Raw genomic sequence first — 25216 nt, 5'->3', positions numbered from 1 at the left:
TGGCAAAATTGACTTTACTGCAGAATGTAGCAGAGATTAGCCGAAGTATAGTCTGGTTTTTCTCACACGTGGTCTCCACCATTCCCAAAGTTCCTGAAGAGACATTAAATTTGTTGGAAGAAGGAGAAAGCAGTAGTTCTGACCAGGAGATGAATAATGCTGGTCAGAATTTTCCTTTTGACTACTTCATGTGACAAACTAAGCAGACACTTGCAAAAAGAAGGAAAAGCTTAAATCTCCTCCAAACTTGGAAACTGTTTCGTCTTTCTCAGTCTGGTGTGTGTTCTGGTTGCTTTCATTCACTGAAAGTGCAGAGCTTATCAGGCCTGGGACAGTTTTGGGTCGTGTAGAGGAGGAGAATGTGGAGAGCTGTGCCTTGAAAAGCAGTTCTGAATTTGGCACTAGAACTGCATAAATCACCTCAATACAGAAATCCAAATCATCTCAATACGGAACTTCTAGGTATTCCACCTGAGGAGAGAAGTCAATTGGATCCATGAAGGCAAATTATGTATGGAGCATTTTCAGGCTGAAAGCAACCAAATGCATGTTACTGAAGCAGCAGTTCTTAGTAAAATCCTTGGTTAAATCTTTGACCGAAAATGGAAGAGGGACTCTGTGTTAGAGCTGTTTTCCATCCTGTCTGAAGGATTCTCATATTCTATATTCAAATGTTTTTTTCCTAGTCTATCTCTTGTCTGCAAAGAGAGAAAGCATTTTGGTGAGGTATGTTCAGTTAAGAGATCCAGAAATATTCCTGATCTCTAAGTGGCTCAGTTGAGCTACAATAGCAGGCAAGGTAATGACTTTTGAATGAATGTATGCTAAGTATTATATTTAATATTGACAGCCTTCTGTAAGACTGAAATGTGGAATTCTTCATGGGGGCAGGTCAGTTACTGGACAATAATGTTTGAGTATGTTCTTGCTCTGCTAATCTTATAATATGAGTGATGTGTTCCCTGAATGGTAATCGCCAGCTGCCGACGTGATTGAAAACTGCAAAATGTTTGGCCAAATGCTGTACAGATAGCTCTATTTACTGCTTGCTTTTTGTCTTTTCTTTCCCTTCTGGCATTATTCCACTTCTCCTTCCCAGTGGTAGATCATGGCTTTTCTTTTCCTGGGTTGTTTCAGGTCTTTCCTCTTTTTTTTTGTCCCTGCCCTCTTTTTTTTTTTTCCCCCCTCTGCCACCATTTGTCCCCTTATCTGTTTGTTTTTCCTCCTTCCCTAACATCTTTTTATATCCATCTCTCTAACTAGCTTCCCTTCCCTCTCCCCACCCACTTCCACACCCATTCATCCAAGCATACGTTCGCAGAACTTGGAAATGTTAGCCGTCACCTGGTATGTTTGACCACAGAAATAACCACAAACCTGTTTGAAAAATGGGGAGCCTCTTATCCACTTATAATACTCAGGTGAGAACCACTCTTCAGCTGTTGAAATTCCCTGCAGCTTGGTTTGTATCAGTCTCCAGTTGGTGTCTTGATATTTTGAGTTCTGCCTTCCTGATCTTTGGCTGCTGGAAGGCAGCATGAGCTGTTCCTCCAAAACCTCAGCTCTGAAAACCATTTATTTGAAATTGTCCCTGTCTTATATAGCTCTGCTCCATCAACAGAGAGCAGGGCTCTTGAGGGAGTTGTTTGCTGCTCTTAGCTTCCTGAACCCTTTAGCCCTTTTTGTGCATAGTGTGTGTACTTCTCTGCTGCTCAGGACGTTTCCCAGCTGAAGCAGAATGAAACAGGCCAAATTGCTGCTTGTTTCATTGCTCCTAACCAAGAGGTTGCATGCAGCCTTCAATAAGTTTGCTGTTGGTGCTTGACTGCAGTTCCTGAAAAGTTTCCCAGTGAAAGAGGCAAGAAACTTTCTAATAAGCAGAGCTGCAGAAGCTTTTATGCGAGCCAGGGGAGTTCCCTTGGGAAGGTTTCAGCAGCATCTTTGCAGTAATTTCTCATTCTAACAAGGTCAGCCCCACTCTGTCCCCCTGCTGTGTAGAGGAGATAATGGCAGGAGTGTGCCTTCAGATAGTTTATACTGATGCAAGTAAATATTTCTGATGGAGATTTACATGTTTCCTCTCATGGCTACTGTTCCAAATAAACTGAAGGTGACCTCTTCCAGTGCCAGGGTTCTCCATGCATGATGTTGTTCTGTAATGCCATGAACAGTGGAGTGTGTTGTGTTCCAGGGCTGGAAATGCAGCTGAGGTGCCCAGTTACCCTTTATGCTCTCTACCACTTTGCTGATTCTTGATACAATTCTTTCTATACCTGCATTATATTCACTGTGGCATCCTACCAGTAAACTCCTTACTTACTCCTTTCTCCTGGTTTTTCCTCAGGTTTTACTGGCCTTCTCTGTGAGGAGAATATCAACAACTGTGATCCCGATCCCTGCCACCACGGGGAATGCCAGGATGGCATTGATTCCTACACGTGTATCTGCAATCCTGGCTACATGGGTGCCATCTGCAGTGAGCAGATAGACGAGTGCCACAGCAACCCTTGCCTCCATCAAGGGCGCTGCATCGACCTGGTCAATGGCTACCAGTGCAATTGCTTGCTGGGCACCTCAGGTGTGTAAAACACAAGTGGAAGGCTTGGATTCAAGCAGAATTCAAGCATGTAATTATTTCTTACGTGTGCTCTGGTGTGTGCTAAATTTGAGACAGATTATGGTATGAGAGTATTGTTTTCACGTTGCTTTTCCTTGCTGAACTTTGGTGTGTTTGTGTGGATTGCCTAACCCTCACTGGTGCTGCAACCGATCTTGGGAGAATTTGCTTCCTCTTTGCTCCAAAAAAATCAGGCCAGCAGAAAAATTAGGCATAGCATTCAAAATGTTTATTCCTTTGTTTAAATATTTAGTACAAGTCCAGGGTCATATTCAGTCAGCACCCAGTGGCTTAGGTGGCATTCCTTGGTGTTGCAGGGCTTCTGCATCATCAGCTGTTTAAGTTGCCCCCAATGTGACTTTGAAGCAGGTGGGATTCTTAATTTGGCTGTTTTGGGAAAATAGTTTTGTTGCCTTCTTTGTAAAATTTACCCTCCTTGTTCCTCTAACTCCCCCCCCTTTTTTTTCTTAATCCAGGAGTAAACTGTGAAAATAACTTTGACGACTGTGCCAGCAACCCGTGCATTCATGGGGACTGTATTGATGGCATTAATCGCTACAACTGCGCCTGCAAACCTGGATTTACAGGTAAAGTCAGCTACCCAAGAGCTCTGAATTGTTTTGAAGATAGTTATCCAAGTAGCCAGGGAAGCTGTGCTTTGCATACTGAGTGCAAGGGATTCATTTGGTATCTCAGTAAATCGTTCTAATCTTTGGATCTTAGCATCTTACATTACAGCCAGTTCTACCAAGCAGAAAAATGGCTTAATCTGTGCTGTGAAATGCCATTCTTGTTAGGTAATTAAGTCCAATTCATGGTTCTTGGTTTTATAACAAATAAACCCACGTGACCTCGGTTTATTATTTACAGCGTCTTTCCAGGGACAGAGATTGAGGACAATATGAAGAGGTGTTTGATTAGGCTCTACCTTGGGCTTTGACCATGAACAGTATTTCTATTTCTGTGAAATCAGAGCATTAACTTGGTGTTCTCATGAGTTGCTCCCCACCCTGAAGTCTTCAGATGAATAACCTGATTTTTTCAGTATTTTTCTGTCATACCATGGTCTGTGCTGTTTTCTTTTTAAACTACAAAAATTCTCTGGTACAGTAAAAGTGGAGCTGAAAAAAGATGTGGTTAGACACCTCTGGATCCATGTTTAGAACTGTGAGTCAACATCAGGACTATTTCTGATGGCTAAAACACATCTTACCACTGTTTTATGAGAGCATTTGTGTTTTGAGCCATGTAGGGTAACACAAAATAATTATTGTGAGGCAGTTGGTACTGTTTATTACAGCATTCTCATCACGTTTATTACTGTTTATTACTGAAAATTCCAGTTAGAATAGATCTGAAATGCATTAAAAAGAGCACTAAAAGGCTTCATGTGTTTTGTGCTTTTCTCTTGGGGTCTTTCTAAACTCCTGATGCTCCTTCCCTCCTTCCTGTGGCTTTGGCATGGTGGCACTCTCTAGTCCCCAGAATAAGATGAGGAATGATGCTGATCACTCATGCCTACTGCTTTCCTGTGTTGCTGGCACTCCATATTTGTTGTCCTGCTCAACAGTAGGATCCCCTACTGTTGTGCTGTTAAAATAATTCTGTAATATGATGAACTGGCATATTCCAATCTTTAAGGAGCTGGCTTGGAGTGGGGTCTTGTTACTTTGTCATTTCCTTCTGTTTAACATGCATTCAACTTACTGCATCATTCACTCTGTTTAGCTTTCCAGCCTCACAAGACCTTTTGGTCACTGCTTCAAGGATCTTGCAGTTGTAATCAGATGCAGGCAAAACAGGAAACGGTGCTTTTTAGAACCCCTTTTGCGCAATAAACCACAAGACCTGTATTTACTGCAGACATTTGGGCAGTATTGGTTGTTCAAAGGGTAGGTACTTCAAAGCACAGGAGCAGGGCTATGACAAGTGGAGCTCAAGAGGTTTGTTGCAAGCATGATACAGCTGAGTGGTTTTTGCTTTCCTAATCAATATTAATGGGTGATTCTTAGTGGAGATTCTGAAATGGTTTGTAAATACTTGCTGAGTGTAAATACTGTTTTCCAAGCACAGGAAAGTGCTGCATCTCTCAGAAACGCTTCTCTTGGCTTGAGTTAAAGCACAGAGGCAAGTGAGCTCCATGCTGCTGCCTTGGCTTCCCTGAGCTGTGTCTCAGTGTGTGTTCTCGCAGACATGCAAAGCCATCCCTCTTGTGAGAAATGCCACTCAGTAAGAGTTGTTTTTTCCTTCCAGGCCCCCGCTGTAACACGGACATCGACGAGTGCACGTCCAGCCCCTGCCACAACGGGGGCACGTGTATAAACGAGGTGAACGGCTTTCGCTGTGTGTGCCCTGAGGGTTTCCACCATCCCCACTGCCAGTCCCAGGCAGATGGCTGCCTCAGCAACCCCTGTGTGCATGGCAACTGCACACACATAGCCACAGGGTAAGGACTTGTTAAACCTACCTGCTGCCTTCTGTGTTACTGTTTCTTGCTTTGTCCAGACTTCCAGCTTCTGATGTTTCTCTGATTTCCCAGATTAGGATCCCAGCTTGTCTGATGCCTGTGATGTAATCACAGTAAGGTGTAGACCTCCATTCACCAGCTAGTGTTTCAACATTGGTTTTTCTGTCCTGCCTTGTGCTGTTTGCTGGTTTTGCATGAGCATGCAGTGCAGGATGTACTGCCACCATCTAGAGGGAGGGTTAGTGATTCTAATGAGTTGAGTGAATGCAATTAAAATAAAGAAATGGTTCCAAATTAAATCTTTAGGGAGCAGCAGAAATCTATTCCATCAAAACCTAAAGCACTGAGCATGGGGACTGTCTTTATTGGCTAGTGCTATTCTTCCTAACCAAAGACTATATCAACAGACAGGCTGACAACTTTTGCGCTAGGGATGAATATTTCACCCAGGATACTTTGTCCACTGCTGAAATTTTGTCAGCTTTACTCATATTGTCAGCTTTACTCATATTGTTGCATGTCTGAGAAAGAAAAGAATTGATGGCAGTAGTTGCTTCTGAACCTTCCCTTTGAGGAAGACCAAATGCTGATTTTGGGAGCCCTGAATGAGACTTCTTTTTGGTAATGGTAAGTCTTGGGATGTTTTGTTTGTGAAAGTTCTCAAGTGTACATGGAATAGCCTCCCAAATATGTGCAGCATCCTGGGAAGTGTTGTCAGCACTTGGATAAGGAAGTGATTTGCTGCTGCAAGGAGCTGTATAGGGCAGGATGCAGCACTTTCCCTGGAGCTGGCAGGAGGGCTGCCTTTATTGCTAATTCAGCCTCCTTGTAAGCTTGGAAAACAGATTTTTGCTCATCTTGTCTGTCATCTGTCACCTGCATTTGCATTTATACCCAGGTAGACCTCCCCCTGTGCAGGTAAAAGAAGCTGTGTTTGCAGGGCAGGGAGAGAGGCCAGTGTGTGTTGTGTGGCCTGAGTCCAGAGTGATTCACCAAGTCCCTGCTTCTACGTCATCTGGGTGGGGTGTGCTCTACTTCAGATTTTGAAATGTGATGGAGAAGATTGCTCCTGCTCCCAGCCAGCTGTTTTCATTTGAAACCACTATTTGGTATTAAAGCAGTCTAGTTATCTTTGGAACCTATTGTTCCCCTCCACTTTTTGATTTTTTTTTTTCTGTCTTTGTTTGAATATGTTGAGATGGTCTTATCAAAGCAGAAACATATTGCTGGTTGACTGAACACTTTGTGAAAACTGTAACAAGGGAAATGTGATTTTGAGGGAGAGTTTATTTTCAGTATTTTCAAAACTATACAGCTGGGGTAAGCAATCTAAAGTAACTTAGGGCTCTTCTAAAGAGAGTTGTTCTGGTTTTCACTCCAAAACTAATATGCAGGAGAAACTGGTAGAGGAGTTACTTCAAGAGGCTCTAAAATTACTGCTCTCTTGCTTTTCAAGGTACAAGTGTGTCTGCGACCCAGGCTGGGTAGGAGATTACTGTTCAACAGAAGGGAATGAATGTAAATCAAACCCATGCCAGAATGGAGGAACTTGTGAAGATCTGTTGAATGGATACAGATGTACCTGTAGGAAAGGATTCAAAGGTGAAAATTCAGAGAAAATTTGTTATTTTTTTCCCTTTCTACATCACTGCACCTTTAGTGTAATTTCTTTTCCTTAAACTTTGTGGAAATAGTAATCAAGATGGGAAATGCCATGACTGTATGAAGTTAAATGACATTCTATTTCTGTAGTCATTACACAGTAGTAGAGCACTTAGCAAGGGCTTGTCTAAGCCTTGCTTGGACTCGTTAAGAAATGTCCTCTTGGAAGCTTAGCTTAATTTTCTTTGTACTTAATGAAATACACATAAATGCCATGGAAATTGGAAATCCATGGCTGCTTCTACACTGAGCACATGAGGGGTGCTCTGCTCTCCTTTTCCCTCTGCTGAGATTTTTCAAAGCGTGGCAGTGCTGTCCACTGCAGTGTGGGATAATCATGTGAGTTACAACCTCTTTGTTCATTCTTCCAAGAAGCAGCAAGCTCTTAGCAGCACATTCTTCTGCTTTTTCCCATTCTGTTCTCCAGGTGTGAACTGCCAGGTGGTGGTTTCTCCTTGTTCCCCTAATCCTTGTGAGAACTCGGGAATCTGCCAAGAATCTGCTGACTCTGAGGGCTACACCTGCCAATGTGCCCCTGGCTGGGAAGGTAATGTGTATGGGGAATGTGGTGTTCTTTGTTCTCAGCGCTGGCACTGAGCCTCTTGGCCATTGCTTTGAGAGGGGTCTCACCTTGGATTCTCCATGTTTCAGGGGAAAGATGCACAGTGGATATTGATGAGTGTCTCTCCAAGCCCTGCAAAAACCATGCTCTGTGCCACAACATCCAGGGCAGTTACCTGTGTGAGTGTCGGCCTGGCTTCACTGGAGGGGACTGTGACAGTAACATCGACGACTGCCTGTCAAGTGGGTATCAGCACATTGCTCAGCGTTTTCCAGTTTTTCCTAAAAATAAATTTGCTGGCCAGATTCTGAACAGTCTTTTATGTTCTCATGCCAAAAGGAAAAAACGCCCCAAAGTCCAGCTTTGGTATGTTTGAGGCAGTCAAAATCCATCATGTTCGGCAGCTAGAAATGGACCATGGTGTCCTAACTGATTGCAGTTGTTGTTCCCAGATCCTTAACTTGAAAAGGTCCTTAGAGTTTACATACTTTATTAAGAAGCACTGTTAAATGCAAAATTAGATTTGCCTGAAATTTTAATCCCTGAAGTGCCACTGCAGGGCTTACCTGTATTTCAATGTAAGTGTGATTGAGGTGTGGTGAGAATCTGGGGTACAGCAGTCTTTCCTGAAATGTCTGTCTGACATTATTATTCTGGGAACAGTGGGTCCTGTTGCAGTTCTGGTTAATCCATGTTTGAAAACAAATCAAGCAGCAGGAAGGCCCTCTGTTCTGGAATAGGTATCAGTTGCAGGAGGGTAGCCCATACAGTGATGAGGACTGAAATAGCTCAAATTGCAAGAAAACAAGTATTAATTTCATGTCCTTGACCCTGCTGTTTATAAGGGAAACCAAATTCATAGTAGCGTCTTTTTCTTACTGGGCATATTCTATATCTTCATCAGATAAAATCAGAGTCTCCTGAGAAATGCCACGTGTTTGAAGTTCATCTGTTGCTATTTGAAAAGTGCTTTATCAAACCTTGGAGGAGTTCATAATGCTGTAATTCTTAGATTGGCCAAGTCTTTAAAAACACCCAACCAAACCAACAGAAAAACTCAAACCAAGCCCTCCAAAACAACAACAACAACCAAAAAAACCCCAACCCCCGTTTTTTTACTATCAGCTTAAAACCAAAATGGAGTTTTGAAGACTTTAGGCGTGAACTTAGCAAATTGTGTTTTGCATTGGAAAAGAAATGTAAATTCATGACTGCTGTAGAGAAGGATCCAAACAAGTCTCTTAGCAAAAGTTACCGTGGGAGTCCCCAAAGCAGCACTGCTCAAAGAACTTCTGAGGTGTCTGGCTCAGCCTGAGCTTTTGATTCCTTCTTCCTGAGCAAACAGGTACAGCACAAAAAGTGTCATGGTGCAGTGACCCAGAGCTTTGCTTACTGAAGCCAACAAAATCATTGCCTGTCCTGTTAGTTTTTGTGTGGGTGTCTGAAGATAAAAACGTTCTCCAAGTGTTCATCTTTCACTCCCCAACAGCTGGGACATCTCTCTCCCTCCTCCTAAGTGTTCTGAGAGCTGTGAGATTCACCCCGTGTTGTCTTAGGCAGCACACCCATGAGGCTAAAGAAGCATTTCACATTACTGCCACAGCTGAGTTCATTTAGTATAACAAAAACCTTCCATCCCTTGAGCCAAATGTCTTTAATCTATGAAGCAAACAAATCCTCCAACTACAGGAACTTATTGAAAAGTTGATACCCTTCTTCTGTCAGTAAATGTGTGGCACAGACAATTAATACACAGCTTTTGGCTTCACTCATACATGGCTGAGTGCCACAGACACAACATTTTATAGCTGCCAGGGGTCTTGCTTTGAGTGTGCTTTTTCTCTGCAGTAGTCAAATGACCTTTAAATGGATGCAGGTGTGTCTCATAATACAAATTTTTAACATGTGAGCGTATTTCTCAGTCAATAAATGAGCTTTGATTGCCTTTCACATTTCTTTTCTTCATTTCCCAGTAAACGGTTTTAGCTTATGATACTTATGATAAGCTGCAAATTTTTGATGGAGTCTATTTGCATTTTCAAGTTCATATTTTAGTAGTACTTAAAAATAGTCCTAAATAAAAAAAAAAAAGGCTCAGTAACCTATTTTTCAACCCCCTTGCTTTCTCCCTTTTTCCTTCCCCCTCCTATTTTTCCTCTCTGCCTTCATATATTAGGCTTTTGCTCTATGGAATGCAGAGTAGAAAAGGAATCTGGCTTCAGGAATGTGGGTCTTAAATCCAAAAGTGGAAGGAGAAAAGCAGGAAGAAATTAATGAAGTGCAGAAATCTTTCAGGCAGATTGGTACTTGTGGAAGCAGAAGGAATACACAGTAGTAGAAGGTGGCTTAGACCAAAAAATAGTGGTATGAAAGTAGCAAGAATATGGCAGGGATAAAGAAAATATCAAGAAATGCAGTGACTGAGGAGAATCCGAGGTGGTGTAGGAGTTTGTGAGCTTTTCTGCCAGCCTTTCCCCCATCAGTCTGTGATGCTGGGAAAAACCTCAAGTGCTCAGTAATGCATAAGAGCTCATGTATGTGCTAATATACACATGCACATTTGATTTGACTGCACTGCTTTCATGCTGAAAATTAACATACAAGTTCTCTCTTGCGTTAAGCAGAGTCTGGAAAAGAGAATGTGCTGAGTTCTCTGATGAATAAAACTTGGTAAAGAAGAAAAAACTGCTGCTCTGTTTTAATTGTATCAGTAGGCATCTGTCACAAAAGCAGAATTTGAATTTTAAACCAAAAGGCTTTGGGTTTTGGTCAAATAATAAACCAAGAGGTTTTGAGCTTTCGTTGAACAAATTCTAGCAGAGAAACCTTTAGGCCCTGAAGGTTGACCTTGATTCACACCTTCTGGTAAATTTGTTATTGGTATTGCTTTGCAGTTACCTGTTCCATAAAGTGGCTCAGAAGAATTTGTCAGTGCTCTGTCACACTCTGGGCTGTGTGACACCTTTATTTTTTTTCCATAGAAGCAACTGCTCTTGGCCTGGCCCTTCACTATCACCCACTTTAACACCCGCTGTGATGCTTCTCTCCTAGATCCCTGCCAGAACGGAGCCTCGTGTGTGGATGGCGTAAACTCCTTCTCGTGCATCTGCCTGCCTGGCTTTCATGGGGACAAATGTCAGACAGACACCAACGAGTGTCTGAGTGAGCCGTGCAGGAACGGGGGCACCTGCACCCACTATGTCAACAGCTACACCTGCAAGTGCCCGCCGGGCTTCGAGGGAACCAACTGCGAGAACAACATCGACGAGTGCACTGAGAGGTGAGGCACCTCCATGCTCTGCCTGCTCCTGCCCTCCAGCCAGTCCTGCTCACAAGCATGGGGATTCTCTTGTCCTGCCATTTGTCACAGACATACTTGTGATTCTTGCAAGGAAAGCTGGCTTAGCTGAAAAACAGTTGCCTGGTCCTCAATTTCTTCTAATAGTTCTGTTACAGGATGAATGTGACGGTGTTTAACAAAGGTTAAAACAGTTAGAGATGCTAGCTTATTGTGGTATAAATAATTCATATTTTTATAAGAACATTATCACACAAGGAAAGGGAAATAAGTGGTTATGAATGGTTACTCTGTTGAGAAATACAAAAGCTGCAAAAATGGAAGCAATGGCCAACTGTTAGAAAGGCAGCAAAAATAAATCAGTCCTGAGTTGTTGACAACAAATAATATGAAGAAGAAATCAGGAGAAACACTAAACTCACTAAATTCTGTACTGGAAGGATTGACTCACCAGAGATCTTTTAATGCTCACAAATTGGATGTGGTTTAGCAGTGTCAAGATAAAACCTGAGGTCCTTCTAAAGGGGGAGGTGTGGAACTCAGTTAAAATGCTTAACAGCTGGCCCTTATATAAATGGTTCATGTGGTAGTTTTAAGAGCTCTTTGAGAGTAAAACATGTGATTTCATCATCTGCCTGCATATTTATTTTAAGCTTTGTTAGAATAGATGGGAGTAACTTCAGATTCTCAAATGGGAAACAATTCTAACAATTTCTTTAAGACTTGCAACGGTTAAAAAAAATAATTAAGAAGTACTCTGTTCTAGTCTAGTCACCAGAGACGAATTATGCAAAACTCTTGGTTTTCTTAAGTATTTTCTGCACAAATAGAAAAGATCTTTCCTACCTTTTATAAAATTGCATTTGAGGAGGAGGTATTTTAATATCTTAAGAGCAGGATTGTGTCACCGATGAGGGTGTGTTTAATTTGCACAACAGTTGTTGAATGGAGTGAAGTATGCTGGGTGGTTTAGCAGAACTCCTGGCTCTTCCTTAAGGTTCATCCTGTTTTTGTTTTTGTTATCAGTCACTACAGGAACCAGTCTTGCAGGTATGAATTAAGGATGTAGCAATTTTCAAGGCTCTGGCAAGCAAAACTAGTCACACCTTCTCAACCAAAATTACTGAGCCGTGCTTAAGAGCACTGTGGTTGTTGGCTAATTTGAATTTGGGTCAAATGATTCTTCCATGTCTTGTGTGAGAAGCTGCCTATGGGAGAGTGCCCTCTCCTTTTGGTACCTGGTCTCAATGAAGCACACCAGGTGATTTGGGTTCCTCTGTCTTCTCTGCTTTGACATGAGTGTAAATAGCAGTTTGTTCTCTCTCCAAAACAGAATTCAGCCCCCCAAGACAGCAGAACTTCTCTGATAAGCAGTTAAATGTTTGCTAAGTAGGTTAATGTCGACATCTCTACTGTAATCACAATCAGAATTTCGATATTTAAAACTTCCTTCCCTGCACTGAGTTCAGGGAGGTGAGTCAGTGGCTTCTCTCATGGAAATACCCTTTGACAGGGCATAGAGCAGATAGCAAGCATGAATTTGGTTTATCAAACTGATTATCTCAAGTCTGATCTAAAGTTATTCTCAGAGGAGCAGGAGTTCCTTTACAAGGAAAACTGAGTCAATTTTGCATGAGGCATCAATTCTCCAAACTTTCCCAGTCACTTCTCCCTAAGACACCTAATCTGGCAGAATTTCTTATGATCAGAAGACTCGGGGGGAGGGGGATAGTTCCTTTGATCTGAATTCTGCCAGGGCATGTATGAGTACTTTTACAAATCAGGACTTAAGATTCTCATGAGAAGAGAAGAAAGGGACTTAACAATACCAATACTTTCACATCATTTTAGGGAAGAACATGTTTATGTTTTGCATGTTGTATGAACTTTTTCCTTGAGAAACCATATCCCGGACTCCTTTGAAGATTTTGAAAAAAGGCAAATTGTTTTGTTTCTCATAATTTGTAATACAATTGTAATTTGCAATAAAATTTATCAGTTTGAGCAAGTCACACAAGGTACTGTTAGCGGTCATATTGAAGCTGGGAAGATTTCATTAAATAAGTTACATCCATCACTAATGACTCATTAAAAACTTGTGTTACTTTCTTGGTCTGCTGAGATAAAAGTGAGCTGGAGGGTGAGCTGGAATCCCCCAGTTTTGCTGTTTTTGGATTTATGCTGCTTCAGCCAGAAGTTAGCAGTGATCAAAAGATCCTGTTATCTGCTTTTCTCCCTTATTTCAGTCATGTTTGTGTTCTCTTTTGTCTGTGAGCTAATGACATTTTGTCTGAGCTCACCTTTCTTCCTCCTCTCTTGCAGCTCCTGTTTCAATGGAGGCACTTGTGTGGATGGGATCAATTCCTTCACCTGCCAGTGCCCACTGGGGTTTACAGGACCCTTCTGCCTGACAGAAATCAATGAGTGTGACTCCCATCCTTGCCTCAATAGGGGCACCTGTGTGGACAGCCTGGGCACATACAGGTGTATATGTCCCTTGGGCTACACTGGCAAGAACTGCAAGGTAGGTGACTTCTTGTGGCATTGTTGTTTGAGCTGTCCAGCAGCAAAGGGGGCTGGGAGAGGTGTGAGGTACCAAACGTGCCTGAGCTCTTGTTCCTTCAGACCTGGTGAGGGGTGGTGGGCCCTTTAGGTGCCCCTGTTCAAAACTGGCAATCATTAAATGGGCTGGGAGAGACCTTAAAGATCATCCAGTTCCATCCCCTGTCTATTTGCAAGGGGGAGAAAAGTGGTTATTTATAAGAACAGGTGTCACTGGAACTTTCTAGATTAGTTTTTTTTTTAATGAAAACCAGCTGTTAGCCTGGAAAATGGCTGCATTTCATTCAAAGCATAAAATAGTCCTGATTAAAGACAGAGTCCTGTATTTTAAAAAAAGAATAAAAACCAAAAAACCAGCAAACAAGCACAAAACAAAAAGCAGAATATCAGTCTGATTAGCAGGATTTAGATTCAAGTGGTTCATTTTTTACAGGGAGGTAAATTTTATTCAGAGTTGATTGTAAATTTTTTTTTCATGAGAAGCCAGAAGATGTTTTGAGGCAGTAAATGACATGCTTGTCCTATTCACAACCTCAATAAAAATCTCTAGCCTTACTGGCACACTTAAGTTCAGGCAGTTTACAGTTTTCCACAGGAGCTCCAAACCCTGTATACTGTAAATGACTGACTAGTGCCTATTAAAATCTCTAACTTGGCGTGGCACCGTGGAAAAAACAGAAGGGTGTTTTTCAAATCAGAGTTCTTTTGATTCTGTTCTTATCAAAACAGCAAGAATGATTTGAGACTATTTCTGCTTTTGGAATGGTAAACTCTGTGTTGGCTTCCTTCACCAGCAGTCTTGAGCACTGCCATTTAAAAAAAAAAAGAAAGGTTAATTTCTTAAATGGCTGGAAAACACTACAATTTTGTAAGAATTTTGCAGCTCTCTTTTGTGCCAACTTGTCTTTGCAAAGCAGAAAGAAGCATTTTAGTGGCAGTGGGGGAGGTGCTTTTTCAGAAGTATGTTGCTAGACATTAAATTGTCAGGTCTGCTTCTAGGTATTGCTAATGGAGGAAGTGAATGCAAAGTAATGAAGTGATAGAAAAAAAGCAACCTCTCTGCTACCCTAATTATGCATTCTGGGCACACCACTTAAACCTCATTGGGAGAATTAGCATTGAGAGTGATCGTGAAGTTCAGTAGTTCCTCTTCTGTTATGTTTGCTTTGTTTTTACTGGAGAAAAGGATTAATGTTTCTTTCCCCAAATTAAATGCTGTGCGTTCTCAGAAAGTTTGCTTTATGTTCAGAGAACCTTGATTGTAATGTATTACCCATTTTATACAAGGAACCAGAACTTTCTAAATTTATAAGTACTACTCAAAGTTGTATTGGGGAGATTTATAGATTACGGCTACACTGTAGTTTTTGTCTTAGTGGTAAACTGGGCTTGACCTAATTAGCAAAGCTAAATAAGCAGCACAAAATCACACAATGATTCATAAGTTTTAGAATTTGCATGTAAAACAGTCAGCCACTCATTACAAATGCAGAAGCAAGAGGCTCAGTGTTTTTTCTTCTTCACGCTCAACTACATGTGATAAAACTTAATTCTAAGTTTCCTTTTGGTTGCCTGTGAAAGCACAGATTTTTTTTTTTTTTTTTTACTTTAATCTTTGTGAGGAGACAGTTTGCATCTGAAAAGCAGAACTTTCTGCAATTGAAATCGCATTTTACAGCCAAAATTCAGTGCTACTCACTTTAAAAACCTCACCCTTCCTCAAGACAGGTTGAAATCAGTCAAATAGCTGTATTAATTTGAATTGTTTAGAAAGGAAATTATGGTTAGTGGTTTATATTACATCAGACAGTTATTTTGGGTCTTCACTTTCATATGATGATTTACTGAGTTTTAAACTCTTTGTTTTTATATGAGAAATCAAGAAAGGCAATATACTTTAGCCCATCTTCAGTTCATAAAACCATTGTGAGGTTTCAGTTGAGTCTTGGAAGACACAAAAAGTCAGAGAGACCATACTGCAGCAAATGGGGCCAAAAGACAGGTATGGTGAACTAATGATAGAAAGGAAAAGTATGGATCAACATGTGGAACACATCTGTCATCCTCAAAAAGCAGTGAAGATGGAGGCAGTTAGGGAGAATGGCTGGAAGCCTCCTGCTGATGTGGAACTAGAAAGCTAGTCTGAGATAAACCCCAGTTTTCTCAAACTAAGCCAGCCAAAGATCCACCCTTCATGGTGAGGTGTGAGAATTTTGAAATAATGCTGCCATCTGGGGTTTATTCCTCTATACACTTGCACTTTCCTGGGCATATGAGACTGTCAGGAAAGTACCTGGCTTATGCCTGGGAAACGTCCTGCTCTTTCCAGTGCCACTGGGAACCAGTATTGCAGAGCTCCCTTTCTTCGCATCTTGAACTTGTTCTCTGAGTGCTGTTTCTCCTGCATTTGCCACATTTCGTGTGGGTTTTTTCCTCTGCAGTCACTCGTGGATCTGTGCAGCAAGTCTCCCTGCAAGAACAAGGGCACATGTGTGCAGACCCTGGCGCAGACTCGGTGTGTGTGCCCACCCGGCTGGACTGGCGCCTACTGCGACGTGCCCAGCGTCTCGTGCCAAGTGGCAGCTTCACAGAGAGGTAAATCAGCATCCTCTGTGCTTTAGCTGAAAGCATTTCCCCATGCCTCTCCTGCCCCCCTGCCCCTGTGCACGTCCCAGAGAGCTTTGCCTCACGACAGTCACTTCTCAAGTGAAAATACTCTGTGCAAGGGTGCATTTGGGAGTCAAGGCTTTCTTGATTTTCTCCATCACAAAAATACCAGAAAGGAGGAATTAAATACTTTATGAGGTCTCACAGTTTGAGTAGTACTGTTTTACATGGACTGCCTTTTTGGAAAATCAGCCCCTCATGCTAAACCCCAGACAGGCTAAACCCCAGGTTTCTGCTAAACCCCAGGCAGGCCAGCTTTAAGACATGTTGGCCTTGAACAAGAAAGGCATCTTGGAACTCATGCTAAGTATTTTTGCAGAGACTACTGATTGCTAAGTGCACTATTTAGCCTTGTATGTTATACCATGGCCCCTCAAAGTAGTAATTTTTTACTTCAGATGATATATATGTGCAAGATTTGGTTTTTAATTGAATTTTGTCCGGCAACATGGCTTGTAGCCCAGGCAGATGGACACCATCATGCCACTTTTGTCCAGGAAATCCAGACAAGCAGCTTCAGTGTCAAACTCTCATGCCTTCTAGGACATTCTAGGTACAAACATTGAACATTTGTAGTGCAGCAATAGTACTTCAGATATGTATTCACCAGCCATTGCTAAAGTAATACAGCAGTATAAATACTTCATGCCAGTGTTGAATCCAGTGATCCAAAGAGAACAGAGCAGTGACTTCGTTTGTAAGCCAGTTTTGGTTCTGATCCACTGTAATTTAAGGAGTAACTCTTCAATTTTAAAGTTGCAGCTTTTCAATTACCCATATCCATTCCTGTCTGAGCTACCAGCACTGGCAGCAAGTGCGCTTTCTGTGTTTGCTCACTTGATTTAACTTTGGTTTCAGGAGTCCCCGTGGACCAGCTGTGCCAGCACTCTGGGCACTGCCTCACCGTGGGGAACACCCACCACTGCCAGTGCCAGGTGGGTTACACGGGCAGCTACTGCGAGGTGCAGGTGGATGAGTGTGAGTCCAGCCCCTGCCAGAACGGAGCCACCTGCCGGGATCATCTGGGCGGATACCAGTGCGAGGTAAGCCCGGGGATTTCCTGGGAAGAGGGGTAAATACTTGGGGCACAGTGATACACAGGGAATCAGGAGAAATCAGAAACACGTGCAAGTGGTAGAGTACCTTCAAACAGGGGGTAAAGCAGCCTGCACCTGGAAGGAATCTTTGATTTGGCTGTAGCAAAAACAGTGCTCCTGAGAGGCTTTTAAGGCTGAATTAAGAGGTGTGATTGGAAGGAACTGTGGTTGATGAGGATTTGAACTCTTTGTGTCATTGGATAGCAGGTTCTTATTTGGAAAGGCTTTTTGCCTGAGGTGTGGTTTATATTAAAATATTTGTAAATGTATTCAAGAAATCTATTTTTTTCCCCTGTTGGATGGGCCAAGTATCCCTTGCCTCTCAGGGAGGGAAATGCTTTCCACTGCTGTTTCCTAATGCTGATGTGGAGAGCAGTGTAGGCCATGAGATTATTGTATATCAACCTCCCTAAATTTTTCAGTATGGTAAAGCGCCTTGGAAGCCCATGCCCAGAGGGAAAGGATGAGTTTTATGTGAACCTTAAGCCAAAACTACTAACCCACTTTCAATGCTAGAGGGTATCAGGATTCAATCTGCTCTGTTTTGCAGCAATCAAATCACTTGAATTCAAATTTGCAGTGCCCTGCACACAGTTATGTGTCACACGGTCGAGTTGTGTGCTTAAACTGCTGGCTGTGCAGCCCTTGAAATCACTTGCAGTTGTTCAGCTACAAAGGCAATCCTAATCTGCCCCATGGAGTGCTCCTCTGTCTGTGTTAGCCTTTCTGAGATGTCTGCTAATGTATCTGTTTGAAGAGCGTTCACACTTATTTCTCTGCCGCCAGTGTGTGGCTGGGTACCAGGGGGTCAACTGCGAATATGAAGTGGATGAGTGCCAGTTCCAGCCCTGCCAGAATGGGGGGACATGCATCGACCTGGTCAATCACTTCAAGTGCTCCTGCCCACCAGGAACCAGGGGTAAGGAGCTCAGCAATTAAGTGAATGCTACAAGAGGGAATTTTCCTCTCTGGCTGCTGGTTTCACAGACACAGTTTAAAGGGAATGCATTATGTTCTTTGAAGAATGTTCCCAAAGTACACTGGGTCCCTTGAGATACATATTTTCTCTTTAAAAATAAATGCTGCCTTTTTTCTCTCTCTTTAAATTTTTTTTCTTTTAAAGGAATAGGTCATGGCAGTGTCCCTTGGGAATGTATGGTCTGTCTTTGGCAATGTGGATGCATGAGATTGCTATTAAGGTCTCTCCCAAACCTATCTGTTTTAGTACAGTAAATCCAAGGTTTCTTTTTTGCTAAGGTGCTATGAAATAAATAGGAAACTTTTATAGTTCTTGCATAACTTCCAGTGTCCTTTACTTGCTTAAATTTTTGCCCTTCATTACCCTCTATCTTGGAGTCTTTTGTGGAAGAGAAGTTGAGTGACTCTAGGCTACCTTAAACTATTTCAGCATATTTGAGCTCTTTCATTAAAAGCTCCTTACGGGGAAAAAAAAAAAAAACAAAAAAACAACCCAACACAGAGTCCACAGTTTATGTCAGTAGTTTTCAGTAAGCATGATTCCAGAGCCTGATTATTGTCAGGTTTCTTGAAACTTAGCCTTCCCTTTTATATCTGACCTATGAACCTGGCTTCTACCTTTGAAAATATTCAGAATTTAACACTTTAACACATCAATAAAAGCTTTCTCACTTTATATGCTTTTTTAAGCTTATTTCTCTAGTCAGTTAAAAATTTTAAGTTGCTCTGAACGTTTTCTTTCTGAGGTGTGTCCTCTCAGTGTAGGTGAAATCTTCAGATGTCAGACAGAACTAAATTCTTGGTTCACAGAGTAAATTTAAGTATAATTATAAAATATGTATTTGCCTACTGCCCATGCATACCACCAGTTCATTCACTTTAGTGTGGCTCTCAGCACATCTCCCCAATGAAATAAGTGTTTATTTCATTGTAAATAGTTGCACTACCAATTCTTCATGTTTTGTTCTTAATATTACCCTTCACTTAAAAAGGCAAAAAAGTGCAATAAAACTGAAGCAGAAACAAGTCTGCTTTTTAGGTCTCTACACCCAAGGGTACCAGTAAATGTACCAGTAAATTGCCAGAATTATTGTTGAATATTGCCAAAATACCATTACCTGAATTTCTGTATTCCACTAAATCCCCCACCATCCTTTGAGAGGGTCTGAGTGTACTGCTTTTAATCCTTCAGTCTTCCTTTGTTGAGATTAATTACTTTTTGGATGTGACAGATTTCTTTTTCTTTTTTTTTTTTTTTTTTTCTTTTTTTTTTTTTGTAAACTAAAGGAACTGGAGGAGACTTGATACAATTATTTAGGATAGTAAAACTTAGCTTTTGTCCCTGGCCCAGTTTGTAATTATGTAGTTATGCCAGTGTAAGCATCCTCCATATTTAGGTGAAGGATTTTACTTGCTCTGGTTGGAACAACAGCAATAAACTTGCTCAGCTTCCTCTCTCTGTCCCTAGAGAGGGGAACCAGCACCAGACCTCGTCCCTTGAAAGGAAATCCTGCTGGGAGGAGAAGAAATTGCCCTCCCTGGCTGCTGGTGGGGGGTTGCTGTAGGTGCCCAGAAGCCAAACTGGAGGAATCAGTGTTTTATCACAGCTGCTTTTTTTGTTGGTTTGCCCAGTTCCAAGGTGGCCTGGTGGCAGCTCGTGGCCTTTTGGGGACAGCACGGGGCTCCTGGGCTCTAGTCAGTCTCAGGGCTAAATCAAATGCATCTTTTTTGGGCTTGGTTTGGTTTTGTGTTTTTAATTATGCCCATAAATTAAGTCAAGTATGAAAGCTGCCAAATACCAGGATGGCCTAGCGTTGAGGACAGCCTGGATGTAAAACACATGTACCCTAAGCCTGCTCTGAAGCTGGCTGTCTGCAGAGGGTATGGAATGGATCAAGCTGGGATCTTTACCTGCTTATTTCAGGGACCGTGTGTGACATGGCCTGAAAACTTGATGAGCAGCGTAGGAAAGGCAGCCACAGCACTGTGTCCTCAAGCTGTCCCTCTCTCCTGCTTTGACAGGGCGTTTCTGTGAGGAGAACGTGGATGACTGCATCTCGGACTCCGGCGTTCCCCGCTGCTTCAACGGAGGGCAGTGCATTGACCAGATCGGGGGCTACAGCTGCCTCTGTCCCCAGGGCTTTGCAGGGGAGCGCTGCGAGGGGGACATCAACGAGTGCCTGTCCAACCCCTGCAACCCCCGGGGCAGCCTGGACTGTGTCCAGCTGACAAATGATTACAGGTGCATCTGCCGCAGCGCTTTCACCGGTGAGTAGCCATCAACGTGCCTCCAGTTTAATGGCAACATCTTGAGAAATGGTAGTGCTGTTATCTAGCCACTTCCCTTCACAATGTCTGATGGTTTCCCTACAACGCGTTTCAATTTTTAAAGCGGTCTTTCTTTTAAAGAAATTTTTAAAGAAAAATTCCAAGAAATTTGGCTTCCTGAGCTGTGTCAGACAAAGGATTCTCCTGAGACACTTGGCTTCCAGGGCTTTTCTTTCCTTGTGTTAGTTTTCTTGCCTTCATAATTTCACATTTCTAATATTGCAAGTGTAACAGTTGATGTGTCAGCTTATCTGTTGCTTTTCCTTTTGCAAAGCAGCCATATGCATTTTCTCTATAAATCAGTGTCATGGTATCATAATTAGCTTTTGGCCTCCTTTTCTACTCCTCGCTGCTTTTCCTCCCTACACTGCTGATGTGGTCAGGATGGAGTATTCTGTGCATAGACAGGCTGTACATTCCTAGCTTGGTGATCCTTCCACAATCCAACTTTGAATCATAACTTTGCAAAAATTTCACACTGTGCAGACTTATGTCTCACTCTCTCTCGATCTCCTCTTTGTTAGTATTGCTGCTATTCTGCTTTCAGCCTCCCACTGGGCTTAAGTTTGGTCTAATAGTCTCCAGATGTGTCTTAACTTTCAGCTTTCCATTTTCCATGTCAGTTTAACTTCTTATGCATTTAGTTTTCCTCCGTTAAAACCTTTCACTTTCCCTGCTTACCAGTGACCTTTCCTGCATGCTTTACCAGCAGTTTTTACTCCTATTTTTTCTTAAAATTTAAAGATACTGTGCTTTTCCACTAAATTTGTGGGTTTCAGAAGCAAAGAAATCACAAAGATATATGTTTGAAGGATTCATTTAGTAGTTTTTGAATGCATTACTTAGCCTGCCAAAAGAAGTTTGCTGAAAGAGTGATGTATGGGGGAAGTGGAGCTGGTGGGACACTGGTGCAGACCATCAGATTGGTTGATTTTAAGCCTGTCTGTTAAGGTTGCTTTTATGAATTATGCCTTATATGGCTTCTGACCCTCGTGGAAGTGTTGCTGGTTCTTGTGCTGTGGGGAGTTGCAGGCCTGCTGCACCCCAGGGGCAGCAGGGAGAGCTGCTGTGTCTCAGACATGAAGTCTGTCTGGAAATGTTAGGCACAGTGGGGGAACATGCTTCCTCCTCGAGCTGTCTGTCTTCTGCACATTCCACACTGACCCCTTCTGCCTGGGAGGGGACAGGGTGCCTTTGCTGTGGTCTGTGACTGGTGGGATGCCAGGACTCTGTGGGCCATCCTGCCCTGTCTGCTCCTGTCTGCAAAGTCTTGGCTGCACATGTCTGGAGACTTCTATCAATGTTTGCCTAGGGGGGTCCAAGTCATGCTTAGATCATCCCCAACTTTTAGAAGTTTGGTGTCAGTTCGACTCTGGGAGCTGCTGCAAAGCTGGTTAGTGCACTAGGATCCCTGTCTGGCTGATCAGTCTGAGGAGACTTTGCTTGGTTCTCCTATTCACTCGTGGTACATCTGGTCCTGAGGGTTGTTTGTTCATGTTACAGTGTGATTTGCCCTTGGACTCACTGAGCATCTCTCGAAAAGTAAAGAAGTCTTAGGAACCCCCAAACTGGTGTGGTACATCACTTTCAGCCTCTGTGCCTGGCTGACTTGCAGACGACAGCAGCACATTCTGTCTTTGTGCATGCTGTGTGTGCTCTTGAGGAGGCAGACACAGCCAGCTGTCTCTAAAAATGGCTTGTGGATTCTGGGGTTGTGCCTCCCTCTTCCACTGCTTTAGGCAGCTACATAGAGATCATGTGTTAGCCAAAGTGATGCTCCCTCCAAAAGAGTTTCACTGGAGTGCTCAGCTCGCTGGTTATTCACAGGAGTGTTTTGTGTTGTGATGGCTTTTTGGAGTGATCCAACACACATTTCTCTGCTCTCCTCTCGCTGTGCTCCATCCCAGGCCGTCACTGTGAGAGTGTCATCGACGTGTGTCCCCGGAAGCCATGCCAGAACGGCGGGACCTGCGCTGTGGCCAGCAACATGCCTGAGGGCTTCATCTGCCAGTGTCCCCCGGTAAGCACCGTGTCCTCACACTGCCCTGCCTGCCTCAGCTTCACACTCCTCTGCCTCTCTCTCACTGCTTCACTGCAGGTGAAGAGTGGGCACTTTTTACCCACATCCCTTGGTTTACCTGATTAGCAGGGAAACCCAGGGCTTCCAGGTGCCCCAGGAGAGTGATGCTACCTGTTACTACCCCAAACAAGTATGGTCTTTAGGTATCACAGCTGGCTTTTTTGTCTTAAACCTACCATTAAATTACAACTTTCTTTTTTTTGCAGTCCTGTGATTTCTGTGCTTGCTGCAAAATTTCCCTTGTTTGTGGCTCTTCTAGGCTGTTTTTGAAAATTAACAGATGATTATGATTTCCTAGTTTATCCATGAAGTTAGGTCCAGAAAGTCCTGCAGTGAGGCTAGAGGAGTTACACAGGGGAGAGAGGATTTGCACGTGACACCTTGCCTCCAGCACTCAGAGTGTTCAGGAATAGGCCTGTGAGACTGATTGTTTTGCCTTTTTTTCCACCCCATAGGGTTATTCTGGAGCAAAATGTGAGTTCAGCAGCCACAGTACCTGTGGACAAGTGAAATGCAAGAAGGGGGAGCAGTGCATCCAAACCTCTTCTGGTCCACGGTGCTATTGCCCCAAGCTGTCTGTGGGAGAGGAATGCCAGACAAACCCTGGCTGTGCCAGTGGCCCCTGCCAGAATGGGGGCAGCTGCCACCCTCATTCTCAGCCTCCTTACTATTACTGCCAGTGCCCTGTTCACACCCAGGGCAGCCACTGTGAGCAGCCCGTAACTTTCAGCCCGGAGCCCCGAGGGTGTCTGGACTCCCAGTGTGCAGAAAAAGCCAGGGATGGCTATTGTGATGAAGACTGTAACACCCATGCGTGCCAGTGGGATGGAGGCGACTGCTCCCTGAGAATGGAGGATCCTTGGGCCAACTGCTCCTCCTCCCTGCGCTGCTGGATGCTTTTCAATGGACAGTGTGACGAGTTCTGCAACACGCCCGAGTGCCTGTTTGACAACTTTGAGTGTCAGCAAAATAGCAGGACATGCAAGTAAGGCTCGATGCTGAGAACATTGTCTCTGTGTGACTAACATAGCTCCTGCCTGTTGCTGCCTTCTCTCCCATTGTTTCTCTTGCTATCCTTGCTGAAAGCTTGGCATCCAGGGGTTTCTGCTGCTTTGTATACTTCTCATCTGTTTTTGGAATTTGTATGCTGTGCACCAAGTTGATAACCTGAACAATGGTAATGTGTTAACCTGCTTGATGGATGTGCCCTGCTTTCCGTGGAAATGTAAATAGGAGGCATTTCACTTAGTACTAGATTTTAATAGTACTGCCTGCTATCCTGAATTTTGCTCCATACGAGCAATACCTGTATTTTAATCCCAGCTGTGTTTGCTGCCTCTGAACGTGTTTTCTAGCTTGTTCATAGTGGCACTTCTTTCTCTTCAGTTATTTGTGACAAATGCTTTGGCTTTGCAGTGATGATTCTCCCTTGGTGAGGCAGGAGGTGTTAGATATCCTAGTAAACAGAGCAAGCAGTTCTTACACTGTTACCAGAATTAAATTAGGAGTTCTTGGGTTGTTCTGTGCTTCCTATTTTCACCCTCTCAGGCTGCGAGCTTATCCTAGCTGGGGTTGTGTTTCTTCTCCTGATATCCTGATTATGAGTTTTGTTTTACCTCAAGTGATGCTGTAGAGTTTAAGACGCAGGCCCCTAGAGCGCAGGTGTGCTGTGCAGAGCGTGTCAGTGCTGCCTGCTGCCCGTAAGCCTCTCCCTGCTGCAGGTATGACAAGTACTGTGCAGATCACTACGCGGACGGGCGCTGCGACCAGGGCTGCAACAGCGAGGAGTGCGGCTGGGACGGGCTGGACTGCGCTGGCGACAAAGCCGAGAAGCTGGCGGAGGGCACCCTGATCATCGTGGTCCTGATGCCCCCTGACGAGCTGCTGGGGGATGTCCGCAGCTTCCTGCGCACCCTGGGAACGCTGCTGCACACCAATCTGAGGATCAAGCTGGACTCCCAGGGAAACCCCATGGTGTTCCCGTACTATGGGGAGAAGTCGGCAGCGCGGAGCCGCCGGTCACTCGTGGTCATTCGCAAGCACAGAGAGCTGGAGCAGGAGGTCATTGGGTGAGTGGATTGCTGCGTCCCCTCTGGCCTTCTGGTGCTGGTAACTCTTGGTTGTAGTTGGGTGGGGCGTTCTAGACTTTCTAGGGCTGTAGGCTGTTTTTTTAAATGGGAAAAATGTAACGCTATTGCAAGTGCCCAGTTCAGCGTTGGAGTAGAAAGATAAACGTAAAAGGCTGCTACAGTTCAACCTGCTGCTTTGGCAAAAGTTTCTGTCACTGACTTCTGTGCCCTCTCTACTGTGTCTCTGCAGCACCAAGGTGTTCCTGGAGATTGACAACCGCCAGTGTGCAGAGGACTCAGAGCAATGCTTTCACAACACAGAAGCTGCTGCAGCTCTCTTAGCTGCTCAGGCCATCAAGGGCATGCTGCCCTATCCATTTGTGTCTGTCCAAAGTGAGTAGCTGCACAGGGAAATTGCTTATTGAGGGAGGCAGTTATCAAACTTGGGCTTGCAAAATACTTGGATTGTTCATCATCCATTTCTTGTGTCTCTCTGTTCAGTATGGTTTCTGGGAGGTGACCTGTTTGTCCCCAGTTATGGGAGTATGTGCACAGTGCACACAGGGGACATCTGTTTGGTAAGGCAGGACATTTAATTTAGAGCCCAATCACTTTAATACTTGTCAAATCTGTCATCTCTCATGCTACAGCACTGCAGTGGTGATCTCTGAACTAAAATCATTTGTGTGCTTTAAGCCATGAATTCAATGGAAAAGGTGCCATTTAGAGAGAAAGGCTGGGAAGGCATTCCTCAGTCCAGTCTACCAGATGTTTTCTTCTCTGGCAATATGTAATCTCTTTGATTTCTGCTCCATCTCCCTCAGTCTGA

The 25216-nt window shown here is 43.5% G+C and overlaps 1 protein-coding gene across 3 annotated transcripts in view; it reads left to right on the top strand.

Annotated features, from left to right (window-relative positions):
• NOTCH2 (notch receptor 2) overlaps positions 1 to 25216 on the top strand; it is an 82872-nt gene that overhangs the window by 45676 nt on the left and 11980 nt on the right. The window contains exons 11-26 of one of the 3 annotated variants that reach the window (XM_066324831.1): positions 2345 to 2578; positions 3094 to 3204; positions 4871 to 5063; positions 6541 to 6686; positions 7174 to 7293; positions 7398 to 7550; positions 10360 to 10588; positions 12929 to 13130; positions 15610 to 15763; positions 16694 to 16878; positions 17719 to 17851; positions 19933 to 20178; positions 22146 to 22258; positions 22774 to 23303; positions 24040 to 24387; positions 24638 to 24780. In XM_066324831.1, the coding sequence (XP_066180928.1) occupies positions 2345 to 2578; positions 3094 to 3204; positions 4871 to 5063; positions 6541 to 6686; positions 7174 to 7293; positions 7398 to 7550; positions 10360 to 10588; positions 12929 to 13130; positions 15610 to 15763; positions 16694 to 16878; positions 17719 to 17851; positions 19933 to 20178; positions 22146 to 22258; positions 22774 to 23303; positions 24040 to 24387; positions 24638 to 24780 (3240 nt within the window). Of the gene's footprint in view, positions 1 to 1099; positions 1422 to 2344; positions 2579 to 3093; positions 3205 to 4345; positions 4832 to 4870; positions 5064 to 6540; positions 6687 to 7173; positions 7294 to 7397; positions 7551 to 10359; positions 10589 to 12928; positions 13131 to 15609; positions 15764 to 16693; positions 16879 to 17718; positions 17852 to 19932; positions 20179 to 22145; positions 22259 to 22773; positions 23304 to 24039; positions 24388 to 24637; positions 24781 to 25216 lie in introns of those variants that run through there. The other 2 variants (XM_066324832.1, XR_010744208.1) reach the window with 2 other exon arrangements.

Source organism: Sylvia atricapilla, chromosome 9 (genome assembly GCF_009819655.1).
Source record: "Sylvia atricapilla isolate bSylAtr1 chromosome 9, bSylAtr1.pri, whole genome shotgun sequence".
Taxonomy (NCBI): domain Eukaryota; kingdom Metazoa; phylum Chordata; class Aves; order Passeriformes; family Sylviidae; genus Sylvia; species Sylvia atricapilla.
This window is presented reverse-complemented; position numbering and strand designations above follow the sequence as displayed.